Source organism: Pongo pygmaeus, chromosome 16 (assembly GCF_028885625.2).
Source record: "Pongo pygmaeus isolate AG05252 chromosome 16, NHGRI_mPonPyg2-v2.0_pri, whole genome shotgun sequence".
NCBI lineage: Eukaryota > Metazoa > Chordata > Mammalia > Primates > Hominidae > Pongo > Pongo pygmaeus.
In genome coordinates, this window is record NC_072389.2 from 89,731,059 (window position 1) to 89,746,925 (window position 15,867).

Genomic DNA, 15,867 nt, shown 5'->3' on the forward strand with positions numbered 1-15,867 from the left:
TACTAAAAATACAAAAATTAGCCAGGCGTGGTGGCAGGTGCATGTAGTCACAGCTACTCAGGAAGCTGAGGCAGGAGAATCACTTGAACCTGGGAGGCAGAGGTTGCAGTGAGCCGAGATTGCACCACTGCACTCCAGCCTGGGTGACAGAGACTCAGTCTCAAAAAAAAAAAAAAATCACTTGGATGTTTTCCAGTTCTTGGCTTGTGGAGTTCATATGTGAATCATAAACTCTGCTTTTTGTTTAAAACTTCTTTGTTCATGATAGATTCAGGTGGGATGAATTTTTATAGTACAAATGTTAACCATACCATCTACAGAATAAAATCACAAATATATGTTGAAATCCTGAGACAAGATTCCTTCTGTAGATAACATACTGTGGATAGAAAGTAACCATCCATGCAGTGGCTGGTTTGTCAGTGCAAGAATACACCTGTGTTGTGGCTCACATGACAGATACTTGTGTATTATGCAGCCCCCAAGCTATTTCCTGGCAGTCTTGGCTTGAGAACACTTCTTGAAGGTGATAGCAGGTAATTATGAGAATGACTATCCAAATGCTTTTAATGTTTTTCCTACATGTATGTTTTTTTGGAATGTATTTGGAAGAGAAAATAGCTCCACAGAGCACATTAGGGAGATGCTGGCCCCGAGATAAAGACTGATTTCCTTAGCCTGGTGCTCAGGCTCCATGGCTATCTGGCTTTGACCCTCCCTGAGACCTCATCTCCTGCCACCTGCTTCCTGTGCCACACAGTGGCCCTTGCTGATCTCTGAGTGCACCTCTGGTGCCTGAATAGCTGTTTCCTCCCTTATCTGCTAAACCTAGCAGATTTGCTGGGCTCTGGACTGAGGTGGAAGGAGATACATGTGTGGAGGTGGGAGAGGGGTTTCTGTGCAGGGGTTCAGGGGTGCTGTTTGAACATAGAATGGCATTGCTATGTTGCTAGTGAGTTTTATTTTCTCTTCTGTCCCTGTCCTAGACTTCTCCTTCACTTCACTCATCCCCACCACCATAATGTTTACCTATCCTGCATCTTCAGAGAAGCCTTACCTCCCACTCTGCACCCCTATGCCGGTATTTGTTTTCCATCTCAGCTTTGCTTCTCCACAACTCTGCCTGTCTCCCTCCTGGCTGTCCAGGTCCTCACCCACTGCCCTGGGCCCATCCAGCCCTTTTGGAGAATTGGGACCCTTTTCCAAAGCACATGGGAATGGATCTGATGGCTCCTCTAGGGTAGCCCTCAGCCTGTGAACCAGCCCCAGAACTTAGTCAAACTCACATCTCAGGAGGACCAATAGGAGAATGTATGTTCAAAGCTCCTTAAAAACTGTCAGACACTCTAGGAAATAAGGTAGTGTCATTAATAAAGCCTGTCAGCATTCATCAGGGGCACTTGCCTCATCGATTCCCTGGTGTAACTGTGACCCAAAAAGGGAATTCCTAGTCAGAGGACTAGGAGGATTTGTGACAAGTATTTCTTCTATCAGATCACTAATTTATCAGGTTTGTTAATTGGGTAGTTTGGGGGCAAGAAGAAAGTAACTTTAATAGAATGGGGCAGCTGTGACCTCCTTGAAGGGGCTCAGACCAGGCAAGGAGACAGACATCTGGCTAAGGTCCGGCAGATGCAGACTCTTCCTAGGCAGTTGTGCATTGTTGTAACAGGATTTCTGTGTCTCCACTGATGAGCAATACTGCCTGTGTCATGCACTCACTTCTTTGGGCTTCTATTTCTGGACTCGATGCTCTTCCATTATTTATCTACTTATTTGCTAAGACCTTCTGCCTTGTTTGCTATAACTTTATAATAATATATTTCAATATCTGAGATGGCTAAAAGTCTTCATTGCTTTTCATTTTCAGAATATTTTGGCTGTCCTCACATAGAGTTTTCCATATGAATAACCCTGTCTAGTTCTAAAAATAATACTATTTTTATTATGTTAGATTTATATATTAATTTAGGGATAATTGACAGCTTTGTGATGGCTTTCCCATTTAAGAATATATCTTATTAAAGTTTTCTTCTGTGTGCCTCAGAAGTTTTTGTTCTTATTGTATTTATTTATTTGGGTTTTTTAAAAAAATGGGTCTTGCTATGTTGCCCAGGCTGGAATGCATTAGAAATTCATAGGCCCAATTCTAACATGTACTAGAGCCTGGTCTCAAGCCATACTCCTGCCTCAGCCTCCTGAGTGGCTGGGACTATAGGGGCACACAATGGTACCTGGCTTACTTTTATTTTCTAAACATAGATCTTGCATGCTTCCTAAATAGATTCCAAGAAATTGTATCCTTTTGGTTGCTACTGTAAATGGGATTTTTGGCAATCTATTATTATATATATTTTATTTTGAGACAGAGTCTCACCTACTGTGTCACCCAGGCTGAAGTGCAGTTGCATAATCTCGGCTCCCTGCGACCGCCGCCTCCCTGGTTCAAGCGATTCTCCTGCCTCAGCCTCCCAAGTAGCTGGGATTACAGGTGCCCACCACCACACCCAGCTAATTTTTACATTTTTAGTAGAGATGTGTTTTGCCATGTTGGCCAGGCTGGTCTCGAACTCCTGACCTCAAGTGATCCGCCCACCTTGGCCTCTTAAAGTGCTGGGATTACAGGCATGAACCACCTTTCCTGGCCAGACAATCTGTTATATTTTCTATCTGGTTGTTTGTGTATTTAGGAAGGCTACTGATTTTATTTATTAGTGATTTTATACCTAGCCACCTTACTGAATTTTAATTACTCACTTTTTCAGTTGATTTTTTTTGGGTGTTCTCTATGTGCAATTCTATTATCTGCAAATAAGAATAACGTTACTGTGTGGATTTTGTATAAAAGTAGAACTCCAATATGCTTATAAGTTAGATTCTTTGCATGGGAGGATGTACAAGAAAAAATTTCTGTCCACATCTCCTTTTTCCTTCAGTTCTCTGTCCTGGGTTCTGAGGATTTGGCCCTGCTGGCTGGCGTAGCCTGTTGACCACCTAGAGTGTGGGTCAGGGGCCAGATGAGCCCATGCTTCCAGTCTCTTGTGATGGGTGACCAGTCAAGGGTCTGTGTCTTCAAAGTACAAATCAGACTTCACAAGATGCTATGACGGTACATGAAGGGACAATCAAGCGAGGATGTGTTGGGTCCAGTGATGGGCACATGCATTGGCTGGGATGTGTGAAAATACAGATGATTCAGAAGTTCTAGAAGGAAAGCAGCAGAAGCCCTTCTGGTGAGAGGGCAGGGCCAGGTGGTCAGGGGCCAGCCTGTAATTCATGCAAAGCACTGGGAGCTGGTCCTGTTGGGAACAGAGCCAGGGAAGCCGTTGCAGCTGGGCAGGCAGAGCGTGACCCATCTGGACTAGAGGAAGATCTGTCGGTTGGTGTAGTAGATGGTGTTTGGAGGGGTTTAAGACTCAAGACAGATATAAACTAATTAGGGTACCCTATGAGACTTTGTAATACTGTAAATTAATGTCTGAAGGGGTTGTTTTAATTCAAATCAAATAGAAGTAGGAAAAATAAGAATTTTGATATTTTGTAGGTTTATGTCAGAAAAAGTGTGGAGCTAAGCATTGCAAGTGAAGAATTATAAGTTAAAACATCATTTCTCTCTCTCTTGTTTCTTTGCAAAAAGTAGTCATGCTAATTCTTTGCAGAATTATTTCACATGGAGCCAGAAATTGTTCAAAGCAGGAGTGGTCTCTTTGCCGAGTGGTTTTCATATTCCAAACATACATATGTTGCACAGAGTATCTAATTATTCTTGGGAACAATTACTGTCAGGTTCCAGAATGTGTTCAATGAACAGCAATTGGTGTTTATTCAGCTCTAAAGAGACTATGCAAGGAACAGTAGGTTATATTGTCTGTCTAAAGAAGCGTTTTGCCATCCGGAAACATCTGCTTTCTATTTAAAGCACTGAAGAAGGAATGGGAATATATTTGAAATTTACTCTCTGAACATTGAACATCAAAGGAAGGAGAATAAATTTGGATATGAAGGTAATTTCTGTCTTCTGATACACTCTCTTCAGCTTTTCCCTGCTGGGAAGGAAACGCAGGTTGGAAAGTTCTGATTCTCTTAAATCTTTCTATTTATATTGATTTGCACACTGGAGGAAATGACTTCTATGTCCTACTTCTAGCTCTTTTGCTTTCTCAAGTGAAGCAGAATAGTGTTTCAAAGTCAGGGTCTGCTTTTCTGAATTTTGTGGTGAGGTCTGTATTTGGATTTTGCCCATAAAGGTGTTAAGATTTGTTGTTTAGTTTGCCTGAAGTGATCCTGTGACCCTTGATTTTCTGTGTGGATAGCCCTGCCCACTCACAGCCCTGTTGGGAGGATTAAATGAGAATATGTACGGTTTGCTTGGTGTGTAGTAAGCTTTCTGTGAAGGACAGTATCTGTTCTATTGCTACGTAATAAACTGTCACATACATAGCATCTTAAACCACATTTCTGTGTGTCTGGAGTCTGGTATAGCTTAGTTGGGCCCTTTGCTTCAGGGTCTCTTGCAAGGCTGTAATCAAGGTGTTGACCAGGGTTGGAGTCTCATCTGAAGGCTCACATATGGAAAGATCTGCTTCCAAGCTCATGTGGTTATTGGCTGAATTTCCATTCCTCCCAGGGAGTTGGACTAAGGGCCTCAGTTCCTGTCTGGCAGTTGGCTGGAGTCTTTCCTCAGTTCCTTGTAAGGTGGATCTCCCTAATATGGCAGCTTGCTTCATCAAAACCAATAAGGTAATTTATTGAGAGAGTCTGGTAGGAGACAGACGTCATAATCCTATGTGACTTAATTACACAAATGACATCCCATCACCTTTGCCATATTCTATTGGTTAAAAGCAAGTCACAGGTCTCACCCACACTCAAGAGGAAGGGATTCCATAAGGGCATGAACACTAGGAGGTGGGGGTCACCGGGAGCCACATCCAAAGCTGCCTACTACAGACAGCTATAGTTATAGGAAGAGAGAATAACATAATGGCTAAGAGGGAGGGTTTCCATGTCACTTAGAAATAACGTCAAATCGCTGGGTGCGGTGGCTCATGCCTGTAATCCCAACACTTTGGGAGGCCGAGGTGGGTGGATCATGAGGTCAGGAGTTCAAGACCAGCCTGGCCAAGATGGTGAAACCCCGTCTCTACTAAAAATACAAAAATTAGCCAGGCGTGGTGGCAGGCGCCTGTAATCCCAGCTACTTGGGAGGCTGAGGCAGAGAATTGCTTAAACCCAGGAGGTGGAGGTTGCAGTGAGCCAAGATCATGCCACTGCACTCCAGCCTGGGGGATAGAGCGAGACTTCATCTTAAAAAAAAAAAAAAAAAATGACATCAAATCTCAGACCTGTTATGTACTACATGACCCAAGTCAGGTTACCTGGCCTCTCTGAGTTCCTGTTTCCCCACCTGTTCAGCCCCTTCCCTGTAGGATTGTTGCAATTTCAAAGTGGAGAGCGAGCCTAGCAGAATGGTAAGCACTCAGTAAAGGTCAGCTACGAGATTTTCTTCTCCTTGCCTTTCTTTTTTGCCTTTTTTTGAAATATCATTAGACTTTTTGGATTGTAGAAGAATAGCATGGAACTCCCCAGTGCCCCCAGACTTGGTTATTCATGTGAAATCCCAGAGCGGCGGGTAGTTTCCTGCCAGACTGGCCGTGCAATCCTCCCCTGTTTGCCCAGGGGCTCAAGAATGAGGAATGCAGGTCTTTGGCCTCTGGAGGGCCATAGCTTCCAGCCATGGTGACTGCCTCAGAATGGAGCTGCCAGGATGCCCTGCAGTACCCCTCCCAGGTCTCTGTGCCTCCCCCGACACTGGAGCAGCCACTTGCCCTGCAGAGGGCCTGACCGTGGTGACCAAGAGTGTGGCCAGGTGAGCCATTGTGTTCTCCCAACATCCTTGCATTTCTACTTGGGGGTCCCGAGGGCAGCCCACCATGACTGCAGTCCATCCACAGAGCTGAGCAGGCAGATTTGGAGATGGAGCCCTTCTTGTCTGCTCACTTTGACACCCGGATCATGCCGAGCAGACAGCCGGCTGCTTTGCCTGTGCCTGGTCAGGAAGCTCTGCCATCTTCTCGGCTCCCTGTGCCTTCCCCTCCATCTCTCCACTTTGCTTTCCTCACTTCCTCCCTCCTATAGGCCTCAGGGACAGGAGAGTGCTTGCGGAAGGCTACTGCTGGGCCACCACAGGCCGCACTCATCTCCACCCTCCTTCCTGACCAGAACAGCTCTGCCTCCCCTTGCCCCCATCCTTTGCATCCAGAGACCCTGTTCTGGGTCCCCCTGTTGCCCCACCTCCAGCCCCCTCTACAGCTGTGGGAGAACTTTCTGGAGTCTTCCTGTGTCATTCAGTCACCAGTGTTGTTCTGGAGTAGAGATGCTGGCTCTAGGGGCCACTTCTTTTTTTCTCTTTTAGATCATCTGATTATATCTAATGTGAATGTCTCCCCAGCTTCCTTGAAAGTAAAAATCACCCGGAGTTCTTAAAAACGGAGCCCCTTGGGCCCTTCCTTGGAGAGCCAGGTTCAAGGGGGGCTAGGATGGGGCCTGGGAACATGTATTTTTAGTAAGTGTACCAGCTAATTCCTGTCATGGAGATTTAGGGAACACCCGTCTAAGCATGCCCAAACCCAGACCCAATCCCTCTTTTCTGATGTAGAGAATAGGAGGGAAGATCTGAAAGTCTGGGTCCCTTCCCAGGAAGGCCTTCTCTAACCCTTGGGCCCCCAGCCGAGCCCATTTAGTGCTCTGACAATGAGGCAGAGATTGTAGCATAATTTGATTCTTCAAAAAATGTTCTGTAGTTACTGCCCTTTAAATTGCTCTTTCCTTTCACATGTGTAGGAGAATACTGTGTGTGGAAGTGTTTTCCTTTATGGTGTTGTACTTAGATGATTAGCAAAATATGGTGCTGGGCTGAGAGTGGCACAGCTGGGTGATCCAGACGGCAGACTGGATTATATCACGTGGACAGGGTATGAGGGCTTGCATTGATATGCACACGCTCCCTGTCGGCTGGCCTCTCTTGACAGCAGATGCGGGAAATTACAGTGAGAATCTTCCTTTTGTTTCTAACAGCTGTCACCCAGCTGCTGGAAGGGTGTTGGTTTAGCATCGAGTGTGTGGGTGAACTTGGTCTCTGTTGAGGGAATAAAAATGCCCTAGTAATCCACAGCCCCAGAGGCACTTGTCCTGCTCCAGGGGACCTAGAAGGGAAGTTTCAGGGAGCAAGGAATGCTGCTAGCCTCTGTTCTGGAATGCTGGCCTCTGTAAACAGCTGCATTGAAGCAGCATTAATAGCATGCCCATGGAGAAACAGGCATAAAGAAGATTGCTGCATTTCTTCAAAACCACAGTTGATGGTTGATGCTGCTGGTGTTACTCAATAGCCCTTATATGAGGCTCAAATGGCAAATTGGTTTTCTAGGAAAAGTTTCTCAAGAGCATTCTTAAAATTTTAATAATGAGTATTCTACAGTCAGGATGGATTCAAAGACTGCTTCGCCTAAAATCATTCCATCTAGAGACTGGAAGACTTCAAATTCTTTTCCCTTTGATTTTTTTTTTTGTGTGTGTGTGTATCTTTTCTATGTCTCTTTTATTTTATCTCTTTTGACATTGTAAAGATTTAAAAAATTGTCTGTTACCTTTTGATTTAATTTTGTGTCTCTAATAAGTACTTATTAAATCTGTAGCATTTTATAAACAATGGGACCTTTTTTTTTTTGAGATGGAGTCTTGCTCTGTCGCCCAGGCTGGAGTGCAGTGGTGCAATCTCAGCTCACTGCAAGCTCTGCCTCCCGGGTTCACGTCATTCTCCTGCCTCAGCCTCCTGAGTAGCTGGGACTACAGGCGCCCGCCACCACGCCTAGCTAATTTTTTGTATTTTTAGTAGAGATGGGGCTTCACCGTGTTAGCCAGGATGGTCTTGATCTTCTGACCTCGTGATCCGCAACAGTGGGACTATTTTTACATGTTGATGGCTTTTTTTTCTATTTGTATCTTATTTTGAACACTTAAAGGATTTTTGAGCCAGTCTGTGTAAAGATACTTTCTTCAAAAAGAAATGTATTTTGTGATAAGACTGTGCCATTTTGCATTACTTTGGGAAGTAGATAGCTTAAAATACAAAATGCAGTGAAATCCATTACAATTTTTATTCATCTGCCTTATTTCTAAATGCGTATTGTCAGAATCTAATTCCCCACTCAACAGAAAGAAACATAGGTAATATGCAAATTTGGTGAATCGCATAAAGTGCTTTAGGCATGTAGAGTGAAAAAGCAACAATATAGAGGCAAGAATAGCAGAAGGGATGGATTTGATGAATTCTACATAAAACTCAAAAGGTTTGTGAGTTGGAAACATCAAATTTGAAGGTTTGGTCAGGTTGTTGAATGGTCCCAGAAGTAGACTGAAGAGATACAGAGATAAAAAATAATTCTATCATATTACCAGGTGCAGTGGTTCATGCCCTATAATGGCTCATGCTGGGATTATATCCCAGCACTTTGAGAGGCTAATGTGGGAGGATCACTTGAGATCAGGAGTTTAAGACTAGCCTGGGCACAGAGAGACCCTGTCTCTACCCACCACCTCCCCGCAAAATTAGCCAAGTGTGGTTGGTGTCACATGCCTGTAGTCCTAGCTACTTGGGAGGCTGAGGCAGGAGAATTGCTTGAGCCTCGGAGATCCAGGCTGCAGTGAGCTATGATTGCATCACTACGCTCCAGCCTGGGCAGCAGTAAGACACTGTCTCCTAAAAAAAAAAAAAAAAAAAAAAGGCGCGGTGGCTTACGCCTATAATCCTAGCATTTTGGGAGGCCAAGGCAGGTGGATCATGAGGTCAGGAGTTCGAGACCAGCCTGGCCAACATAGTGAAACCCTGTCTCTACTATAAATACAAAAATTAGCTGAGCGCAGTGGCGCACGCCTGTAATCCCAGCTACTCAGGAGGCTGAGGCAGGAGAATCGCTTGAACTCAGGAGGCGGAGATTGCAGTGAGCCGAGATCATGCCACTGTACTCCAGCCTGGGCAATAGAGCGAGACTCCATATCCAAAGAAAAAATAAAATAAAATTATGTCATTCATAAATTACTGCAAATTTGAGAAGTACTTAATAGAAATATAACATTAAGCTGCAAATGGATTGGAAAATCCTAAAATTGTTGCAGAATCCCCCAAAATTTATTACAAAATTCTAAAAAGTGAATTGGTTCCAAAATCCTAAAAATGACAACAGGATGTCAGAAGAAGTATAGGACACTTGACAGGGATTCAAAAACACTGAACAAGGAGTTGCCTTTTAAGCAAATTGTTCATTACACCAATTGCCCTGCAGTCTCGGGGGATAACAGCTAAGTGGAATGTGGTTTACAAAAACTACTCACTGGTGTCTCTTTTTTTCTTCTCTCTTTGCTTTTATTTTAATTGTCTTCATGCATATGTATGTTTCCCTATAAGCTATTTAAAATCTTTTGGGGCAGTAGGTGGCCTAGAAATCATAAATTATACATTAAGTCATGTTCTCTCAACTCACACGCCCACTCTCTTATTGCAGAGAACAGCCCATCTTCACCACCCGAGCGCATGTGTTCCAGATTGACCCCAACACCAAGAAGAACTGGATGCCTGCGAGCAAGCAGGCGGTCACCGTTTCCTACTTCTATGATGTCACAAGGAACAGCTATCGGATCATCAGTGTGGACGGAGCCAAGGTACCACCCCCCAGCTGATTTTAATACTCTCAGTTGCTTATCTTTCATCCAAGATGCACCCAAAATCCTGCCATCTTAACACATAAGTTATTGTTATAATATCTGTATAACATATTCTGTTCTTTTTTTCATTTAAACTTATGGTAGATGGGGAAGAAAAAGATTTCTCTGTTACCACTGTCTTCATAACTAACATTTTAATGCCTGTATTCTACCGACGACCTATAATGCTCTTAATTTCCCCCCGTGGTTGGATATTTAAGTGGCTTCCAATGTTTTGCTATTATAGATAATGAGCATCTTCATGTACCAAATATCCTCAATTGTTCACATACCATTGCTTTCTTTTGAATAGTCCTTAGGATAGATTCCTATTATAGGGCAAGATATTAACACTTTATGGCTCTTGATGCATATTGCCAGGTTGTTTTCCAGAAGGGTTCGTTCTTCCAGCCTGTATGAGAGTGTCTGTTATTGCACCCTTGCCAGCATTGTGTATTCTATCTAGTCGGGTTTTGGTGTTATTAGGCATAGGAGTTGAATTTTATTGAGTGGTTTTGAAGTGTTTCTTGAAATACATATATATTTTTGTTATTCTGTCTCCCACGATATTTTTGCCACATTATCATGGGAACAGAATTAAGAAGGGATACCAGCAGAGGTATCACCAAGTCTTTTTTAGAAAAAAAAAAAAAAAATAGACCTGCTGGTTTATGGTCTTTGTGTCTTCATCCTGCTGTACATTTTTTACATGGATTATCTACTGCCACCTGGAATTCAGTGTATCTAAAGCTGAATTCCCCTTTTTGTCCTCTAAACCACCTCTCCATTTTTATTCCCCAATCGTTCGGGCTAATAAAGCGAAACAGAGTCCTTCTTCAAGTTTGTCAAGTGAATCTGCCTTTGAAGTGTCATCCACTCGTGCCTGCTGTTTTAAGACCATAACTTGTCCTATCACAGTCTTGCCTGGACTCCCGCAGTAGCTGCCTCATCTCCCACCTGCAGTCTAGTCTGACTTCTACCTCTAGATCAGCCTTCCTATGCAACAGGAAGCAGGGGAGTTGGGGGTTGGGCAATAGAATGGGCCCTGGGTAAAGGCTTCTCCCCACACTCCACAAACAGAAGGTGTGGGGAAGCCTCCAGGGAAGCTCTCCCACGAGAGCCTGCTGGTGCCTCCCGATCTCTTCAGGAGATGAGGGCACTTCAGCCCATGTTCTCTAAGTGACTGCTTTGTGCCCTTTCTCTGCACTTTGGCAACTGCAGATAAAGGTGGCTTGACCCTGGGATCCTCTTGCTCTCCCTTCCAGTTGCCACAGCCCTTCTTCCTCAGGAAGGGATCCCAGAAGTCCTCATTTTACAGCTGAGGTCTAAGGAGAGGCAATGACCTGGCCCAGGTTCACGCCTCTGGGGAGGCTTTGTAGGCTGGGGCCGGTGCCCAGTTATTTGCACACCAGTTCCTGGTTTGTTGGGTTGGAGCAGGCTTCTCCTGGTTGGTAGAGGAGAGTTTCCTGACACATATCAGGCAGGTAGTGGGTTATCTCCCTCCACTTCAGAGATGAAGGAACTGGTCTTTCTGCCTAAGCAAGCAGGATGATAGTAGGATGATAGCGCATCCCAGGATCTGGTGAGCAGTAAGGAAGTGTGCTAGTGCCTGGCAGGTAGTAGGTAGGCACCTCGTGTTTGATGGGGGAACATCTGAAAGGTGCCTTTATTTTTTTCCTTCCGAGAGACATAGTGATGCCACAGTTGTAATTACCGCTTCTCTCCTCTGTGCTTCTGTGCTGGAATCGCCTGGACTCTTTCCAGGATGTTCTGACAGCAGTGGTGAATCAAGCTGACCTGCTTTCTTTTATCTATAGATTCTGTCAGTTCATCTGCCATCCTTCGATGGGTTTGTACTTTTGTCAGTTGAGTTATCCAAGGATATATTGGGCTTAAATACAGATAAAACGACTTTCTTAGAGCAAGTGCTTTAGTCCTATTAGCTGAGCTTTTAGTAATTTGTCAAAGTGTCAGCCACTGTGTCAGTATGGCTCTGCAGTTCCTGAAGGCTGTGACAATGTGGTGGGGTTGGAGCCAAATATGACAGTTATGAGAAATCAGATGGGTGTGGGAGGGTGGGCTAAGCCCCTGGCTGTGGCCCGGCGCTAGTCCAGGCTCAGTGTGGGAGAGTCATCAAGCTATAGACTCGCTTACAGGCTGGGAATCCAAAACCTAGGCCCTGGGGTGCTGCTGGAACTCAAAGCCAGCCCGAGGATCTTGGACTACCCTTTCTATGGTGCCCAGCCACCTGGTTTTTTTGTTTTTTGTTTTTTGTTTTGAGACAGGGTCTTACTTTGTCACCTAGACTGGAGTGCAGTGGCACGGTCTCAGCTCACTGCAGCCCCCACCTCCCAGGATCAAGCGATTCTCCCACCTCAGCCACCCAAGTAGGTGGGATTACAGGTACCCACCACTATGCCTAGATAATTGATATATTTTTAATAGAGGCAGGTTTTGCCATGTTGAGCAGGCTGGTCTCAAACTCCTGGCCTGAAGTGATCTGCCCCTTGGCCTCCCAGAATGCTGGGATTACAGGTGAGCTACCATGCCCTGCCGCCACCTCGTGTTCCTGCCTTAGTGCTGTGGCACCAGAGATCCATGACAGAGCCTCGTTCTGCAAAAGGAAGCATCCCATGAGGGAACAGCAGGCCCCAGGAAGTGGGGAGTAGGGATGGACCTCAGTTGTTTAATTACTATAGTTGGCATTCAGGGCTTGGGGATGGGAGCATGTATCCTGTCTGGAGAACCTGACCACACTGCACTGGAAAGTGGTCCCAATGCAAACTCAGCCCTGCTGGGCCCTCTCAACCTGGCAGGCAGCAACCTGTAAACCCAGCAGCCCAGGTCTAGATCAGACCCTGTGCCTTCAGCTGCTCCACAAGTCGGGTGGGCATGGAGAGAGAACCCTAGAGTGATAGCAACTGTTGCTGCTGCCTGGTCCCCCGCGGCTTGCCCCTTCCCCACCCATTACTAAGGTCCTCATCTCCCTGAGCCCAGTCTTGATCCTGCCTGAATACTCCAGATGGATCGCCTGCTGTCTGCAGACTGGAATCAGGTGCAGTGTGTCGAGCTGACTGCTGGACATCTGTGCTGATGCCAGTGCCGCCTTCTTATGGGCTCTTGTCTGTTGCCCTTGCCCACCCTCACCCCCATCTCTGTTCAGTCGGCTTGGTTCCACTTCTGTTATTCCTGAGCATCTATTCTGGTTCCATGTTCACTGGCTACCCAAGCCTGGAGCCCGGCTCCCTGCCCAGCCACACGTCCCAGGCCTCATGCATGCCGTGGAGCCTCAGGCAGACCACTTAGGCATGGATGCACCTGGGCTGGGGGAGTATGAACACTTCCTGATGTCCTCATTGTGTTCTACCACACTGGGTCAGCCCCACTTTGTTTTAGGCCTTTGATCCCAACTGTTGATCTGAACCATGATGACAGGTGGTCAGATGCGTTTAGCTTTTGGGGCTGTGTCTTAGCTCATGGGCTGCACCTCTGTGACTTTGGGCAGGTCTAGTTCCTGAGTCCTGTCTCTCTCTGTTGGCTGGGCCACATCAAGTTTATTACTTTGAGCTTCTGAGTGGTACTTCTAGGCCATCCATTCCTCTCAAAGCAGGAGGCTGTTGTGGGCTGGAAGGGGAAGCTGCCTCCACTCCTCCCCAGGGAAGGAGTGGATGTGTTTCAGTAAGAAGTGGCTGCTGTAGAATGGACTCAGAGGTCATTTTGAGCAAAGGCCACATCTGATTCAGCTTCTGTGTAAACTGTGGGCAGCCAAAGAGCACAGGCTCCTTGAGAAGGAAAGCTGTGGCCAGCAGCTTTAGCAGCTGTCATTCCATGCCAGGCACAGCCAGCTCCTCTGCACTGTCCAAGCATGTGTCATGCTCTACCTGGGGAGGGATGCATGGACAGCCTCTCCTCCCTCTGGAAGCAGTTGGTGCTACTCATCGCAGGAAGATCCATACTCAGACCTGTTCTTTATTCTTAAAACATGAAGACGTTTCCTTCTTCCCTGGGACAATATTTCATGTGTCAGTTCCAGCTGTTGTCTAAAGACATGAGTGGGTGGGAAAACTTCAATGTGTTGCCTCAGCATTGCCCAAGCTCTAGGGGATTATGTGGATCCATGTCAGTGTTGGGGCTGCCAGGAGACTGTGAGCTCTTTGAGGATGGCAGCCATGCATGGCTCATCATTGGAGTCCCAGCACCAAGCCAGGATGGGCAACGCCATAGAAGGGGGTGGGGGAATGAGTGGATGATGAGGTCAGGCCTGGCCACCTTCTCTCCAGGCCTGTGGCAGGTATACTGTGTCCACAGAAGGACAGCAGGCAGGGGCAGGGTCACTGCCAAAGGGGGACCCAAGGACCCAAACCTTGGGTTGTCCCTGTTTATAGACACTGGACAGATGGGAGCCACATGAGGGCATCTCCCCACTCCCAGCTTCTCAGAGCACTGCTATAAACCATGTGGCACATGCCAATGGGCATGTGATTTATGGTGAGTTTTTAGGCAGAACGGCCAACTCCATGATAAAGAAACTCCATTTTCAGAGCATTGGTTAATTGAGCCGTCACAGCACTTGATTTCATTGTGCTGTTGGCACTCTTTCCAGAGTCAATCACTGCCATCCTTATGAGAAACAAGACTTGCCTGAAGCAGGTGCCTCTCCTGGGAGCTCTGGATGACTCTGCTGCCCTTGGTTCTCAGTTATTTATAGGATCACAGAAACCTGTATTGGAAGAGACCTTAGAGGTCATCCATTCTACAAATATTTAGCCACACCTGTTGTGTTGCGAGTGCTGCCTGATCGTGATGGTTCGGAGGATGTCAGCATCCAAAACTCTGACTTATTTGGTATTTTCTTTTGGGAATGTAAAATTACTTTCAGGAACACATTCAGGCTCTGCTCGTCCACTCATCATTAGAATTCACTCCTTTGAATAAATATAGAGCACCTTCAGTTAAGGGAGCAAGCATAAGGAAGGTTCTGAGCACACAGTAGGTTTTCAGTGAATGTTTCTTTTCTTCGCTGTCTGTGATTTGTTGTTGTTTTAAATTTTTAAAAAGCACCTGTTAATAACTACTCTTGGAGCAGGCAACATGTCTTTTTATTGCTGTAACTCAGTCCCAGCCTCTTGTGGAAAACTCCCAGGTTCATCCAACTTCATCTGCCTGGATTTGGGAAAGACTTTTCATGAAGGGAATCCGATGGGCCTGTCTCCCCCTGCCTGTTTCATGAGAAGCTTCCTCTGAAATCCAGAGCAGGTGAGGCTAGAGACAGGAGGAGCTTAGCATTTTGCTGCTTCCAAGCAGCTCTTGATTACGTGTGTTTTGTGCATTTTGTGACAACTTAGTCCCACTGATCTGCAGGACTGGGTCTTTTACTAGGGTGGCTTCTTTCTCTGTGAAAGTTTTAGAGATGATTCATGCAAGAAGAAGGTGTACACAGAGATAGGAGCCCGTATGAAGCTTATGCCTGGGGTGCTTTAGCACAGCCCCTCTCCCTTCTGGGCTTTGGTTCCTTCCCCCAGATCTGTTCTCCCCTCTCTCCAGGGGGAAACAGTTCTCATTCTGCTAAGTCATTCTGCCGCATTGAGGGCACTCAGCTGTGCCCTCATCCTTCACACGCTCACCCTTGGCTCCCAGGGCTGAATTCTTCCTTGGTTCCCGGCCACCTGTGGCAGGTGTACTGCCAACTCCTTCACCTGCTCTTCCTTGGTTGCTTCCTTAAGTCAGCCTTCTGCCCTGGGCCTCTTCTTTTCTTCCACCAGATGACACTCTCTACCCGGTGACCCCTTTACTTCTCATCCCTCAGTTTACTCAAGTCTCGCATCTCCTCTGACGCCAGAACCCACAGGTCCAGCCACCTCCTCGGTCCCTAACACAATCTTCCAGTGTCTCCATGGGCGGGAAGGGTACTACCTGCTGTTTTCATAAGCCTCTGCCCACTCTGAAGATTAGCCTCCCTAACAACTTTGTTATGGGTTTGTAGACTTTATTTTTAACCATTTGTATTAATAGATACCATTCAATGTCTAATAATAAAGCAAACCCATATGTACCCACCACCCAGTGGAAGTACATCTTTCATTAATACTTCAGAAGTCCTTCAATGGG

General features: G+C 46.0%; 1 protein-coding gene across 2 annotated transcripts in view; it reads left to right on the forward strand.

Annotated features, from left to right (window-relative positions):
- The window catches only part of HOMER2 (homer scaffold protein 2), a 139,092-nt gene that overhangs the window by 84,619 nt on the left and 38,606 nt on the right, over positions 1-15,867 (forward strand). For both annotated transcript variants that reach the window (XM_063652835.1, XM_054451757.2), the window contains exon 2: positions 9,561-9,717. In XM_063652835.1, coding sequence (XP_063508905.1) covers positions 9,628-9,717 — 90 coding nt within the window. In that variant the 5' untranslated portion in view covers positions 9,561-9,627. The remainder of the gene's footprint in view (positions 1-9,560; positions 9,718-15,867) is intronic.